Source organism: Penaeus vannamei, chromosome 39 (assembly GCF_042767895.1).
Source record: "Penaeus vannamei isolate JL-2024 chromosome 39, ASM4276789v1, whole genome shotgun sequence".
In the NCBI taxonomy this organism is placed as follows: domain Eukaryota; kingdom Metazoa; phylum Arthropoda; class Malacostraca; order Decapoda; family Penaeidae; genus Penaeus; species Penaeus vannamei.
The window spans coordinates 4118952-4122969 of NC_091587.1; the positions used below are offsets into that span (position 1 = coordinate 4118952).

The 4018-nt window shown below is 40.7% G+C and overlaps 1 protein-coding gene across 3 annotated transcripts in view; it reads left to right on the plus strand.

Annotated features, from left to right (window-relative positions):
• The first annotated feature begins 867 nt into the window (after positions 1-867).
• LOC113808570 (uncharacterized) overlaps positions 868-4018 on the plus strand; it is a 9978-nt gene continuing 6827 nt past the window's right edge. Inside the window, exons 1-3 of one of the 3 annotated variants that reach the window (XM_070117159.1) lie at positions 868-1000; positions 2987-3145; positions 3678-3890. In XM_070117159.1, the coding sequence (XP_069973260.1) occupies positions 995-1000; positions 2987-3145; positions 3678-3890 (378 nt within the window). In that variant the 5' untranslated portion in view covers positions 868-994. Of the gene's footprint in view, positions 1001-1075; positions 1329-2986; positions 3146-3677; positions 3891-4018 lie in introns of those variants that run through there. The other 2 variants (XM_070117158.1, XM_070117157.1) reach the window with 2 other exon arrangements.

Here is a 4018-nt window from a genome sequence, read left to right on the forward strand (position 1 = left end):
GAGGGGGAGGGGGGGTGGGGGTACTCACCACTAATTCGGAGAGGCTGTGTGTAGGGGGGGAGGGGGCGTGTAGTGAGGGGATGAGGCCTTGACGAGATGGCCCAGCTGATAGACGCCGGTGTGCTGAGTGCCAGTTCTTATGGATTTCCCCTTTTGTTCAAGAATTCTGTGCTTGTTGTACCTTTCGTTGATCCCTTATACCGAGTATTCCAGCTTGGACAATTTCTGTTCACGACCGAAGAAAATGGGTTTTGTTAAGTTATTATTATTATTATTTTTTTTAAGGATTTGTAATTCAGTGTAAAAATAAAACTGTAATATCTATCAAGATACAATTCAGTCTACAGGAAAATATCCGTTTTGGCCAATATCTTTGTGCAACAAAACAGAGAAACTTCTTGTTCCTCTGATTTTACTGAACAGGTTCCTAAAAGTCTTCAAAATTTGAGGTCTGAACATATCGTAATAACAAAACCCGACAAAGGGACATTGTCTTCCTGAACAAAACGGACTAAATTGCCAAACTTTCCTCCAGGCTTTCCGATTCGTCAAAATTCAAATGAATGAACGTTAACCTAGCCACTCACCTCCTAAGACTAGAGGACAAACTAAATAGTCATTCCACATTTGAAAAACTATCCTCATTGCATCCGGATTATCTGCGCGGCGGTTGCTATCAGCGCCGATAAGACTGAACTCAGAAAAAAAATCTCATTTCATTTATTCGTAAAACCCATCTTTCGTCACTTTAAAAATATATATGGCTCTAGGCAAGTTGTTATAGCGTGAGCCAATGGAAACAGCGCTTTTGAATCCTGTTTGAGAGCTAGAGTGTATAGATAGAGTGGTTGATTGGCCGATGATGCGACAATCAATATATACAAGGAGAGGTTATCAGCCCGGATTATAAAAAAACTCATATCAGAAAATATCTTCATAACGGCTCGACTATTCTTTCGCAGCAGACCAAGAGCACCGGTACTCCCTTCTTACAATGCTGGTAAGAAACAATAAGTGATTTACAACGAGAATAGTAAATAACGTGTTTAAAAAAAAAAAAAAAAGGAAAATCATGTGGGTTAGATTTACACAGAGAGTGTATTTCATCATCGAAATAAAAAGCACACGAAATGGACAAAAGAGAAAATATAGTAATGATAATTAGGATGATAATGATAATAAGAAGAAGAATGGTCAAGTCAGAGAAAGGGAGTGTGAAAGGCTTTCAAACCTATATATGGTTCGTTGAATTACTGGTGACGGTGCAGAACCGGGCTACGTGGCGTGCTATGCAGTATGCAATCGGGAGAAGCCCATACTCACGGAAGGTAATGTGTAGATTGCATTAGTGAAGCGTAGTGTAAGACAGCAAAGTGTATGAAGAACCTGCATACCAAGAAAGGGAAAATGTAGAGGCATGAAACTCGTAACCATTATTTTTTTTTTTTTTTTTTTTTTTTTTTTTTTAATGTGGACAGTATGCAATTAATAATTCCACGATGGCAGGAAGGGTATGGAAGGTACCAAGGAAATTGCGTGGTAATATATGAATAACATACCTAGAATCAATCCCTCTACTCTCTCTCTCTCTCTCTAACTCTCTCTCTCTCACACACACACACACACTCTCTCTCACACTCTCTCTCTCTCTCTCTCTCTCTCACTCTCTCACTCTTTCACTCTCTCACTCACTCACTCTCTCACTCTCTAACTCTCTAACTCAACTCTCTAACTCTCTAGCTCTCTAGCTCTCTAACTCTCCAACTCTCCAACTCTCTAACTCTCTAACTCTCTCTCTCTCTCTCTTGATCTTTCTCTCCCCCACCCCTCTCTCTCTCTCCCTTTGTCTTTCTCTCTCTCTCCTTCTTTCTCTTTCCCTCTCTCTCTCTCCCTCCTTCCCTCTCTCCCTCCCTCTCAGTCTCAGTTTCTCTCTCTCTCTCTCTCTCAGTCTCAGTTTCTCTGTCTCTCTCTTTCCCTCTCTATCTCTCTCAGTCTCTCTCTCAGCCTCAGTTCCTCTCTCTCTCTCTCTCTCTCCCTCTCAGTCTCAGTTTCTCTCTCTCTCTCTCTCTTTCGTCCTTGTCCTCCCCCTCTCTCTCTCTCTCTCTTTCGCCCTCTTCCTCGCCCTTTCGCTCTCCTTTTCCCTCTCTCTCTCTCTCTCTCTCTCTCTCTCTCTCTCTCTCTCTCTCTCTCTCTCTCTCTCTCTCTCTCTCTCTCTCTCTCTCTCTCTCTCTCTCTTCTTTTTCACTCTCTTACTTTCTCTTTTGTTTGCCTTCATTCTAAAAAACCTTTTGTGAAACCTTTCCAAAATAATTTGAAAATTAAAGTGATTTCCAAATTTGTGATTTCCAAATGTCCAAAGTAAAATATATAAGAATAAGTCGGAAATATTAAGCTGAGCCTCGCCCGGGCTTACTTATGAAGGGAGCCCGCCCTGTGTCGAATGCTGCTGACTCGAGCAACTTGTGTCAAGTGGGCTTAAGGGCTTAACAACTTAAGGGCTTAACAACTGTGGTGCCAAGCTGCAGTAGTTTGAGTGGATCATTATCGTTTTCATCATCACTGCGATTGCTCATCATCATTCTTGTTATTATTTTTTTTTTGTTCTCAGTATTTGCAATATTTATTATCATAGTAATTACTGTCGATGTTGATAGCATTATGAGTGCGAAGCATGGAGGAAAAAAAAGAAGTACCTTGTATGTTATCTTTCAGCCACTCTGCTGTCATTATAGTGCTATACACAGTACTGAAAAGCTTTAAGGCGTTTGGGATACTTTCAGATTAAGGAGTTCCGACTCTAATAGAACTTGTGGGTTTACATGTGTGTGCGTGCAAGTAATTCATTCTCTCTCTTTGTTCATTTTGTATATTCTATATTCCGTCAATTTGTTTCCATCACCTCTTTCATTTGGTCCTTTTCTTTCTAATTCCCTCTACCTTTCTCTCTATTTTTTTAGACTTTGTTTTATCTCTCTCCTTATCTCAGGTACCGAGTAATTGGCCATCCTTCAAGAGGTTTCTGATCATCCTTCTGGTCGCTGGCATAGGATTCTTCCTCTACCAAGAAGCATTGCCAAGGATTCCGCAAGTGACCTTCTTGAAATCCGCTTTTAATTCGGGTAGCGTCTTCCGGTTCAGTGAGCAGGTGAGTGACCTCTTCTATGCTACTGCCACTCGCATGCACGCACGTGTTGGTGTTTATATCTCTATATAAGTCATGCACATACATAAACTAAATACATTAAATAAATTAAATTAATAAATTAAATACATTAAATAAATTAAATCATACATGTTTACGAATTTCAATACTAATTATCAAATGTGTAAAGCTTTGCCTAATAGACAATGTCATTCATAAACAAAAGACAAACTTTACTTGACCTAAGAGGAATTACAACAGCCGTACCAACCCAGTGCTCTGCTAATGGAGCATTGATAATACATAAACATATACATACATAAATGAATTCACGCACACACACAAACACATATATGTGTGGATGGATGTATGATGTATGTATAAACGTATTTATATATATGTACACACATATACATATATAACATAAATGTATCTGTACATATAAACATATACAAAGTATAAACACATTAATAATTTACATAGTATTTACACTTTTCTTGCTCTCTAATGCCACACTTGTCATGCCTCCGAGAAGCAGAAACCGTTGCCTTGGTGGGAAGGAGGCGACTGCCCTTGCTATGGCAATTTGTGCTTTCCTGAAGACGCTTCCAGTCTCTCGTGGGAGGACGCGGGCGGCGCCTGTGGCCGGAGAGCGTGGCTGGCAGGCGGAGGGCAGAAGGTGATCAGTCTCTCGCTCTTCGGGGACAAGCCACATTACTGGAAGGCGTTCGGGAAGAACCTCAACGCGGTGAGTGTCCAACGGTCGGTTTCCACGCTTGCTGGATATAGCGCAGCGAGGTGTGTATGCTGGTACGTGTGTCTGTGTGCGGGATAGAAAGGGTCTTTTGCTAAAAAAAAAAAAAAAAAAAAGTTTCT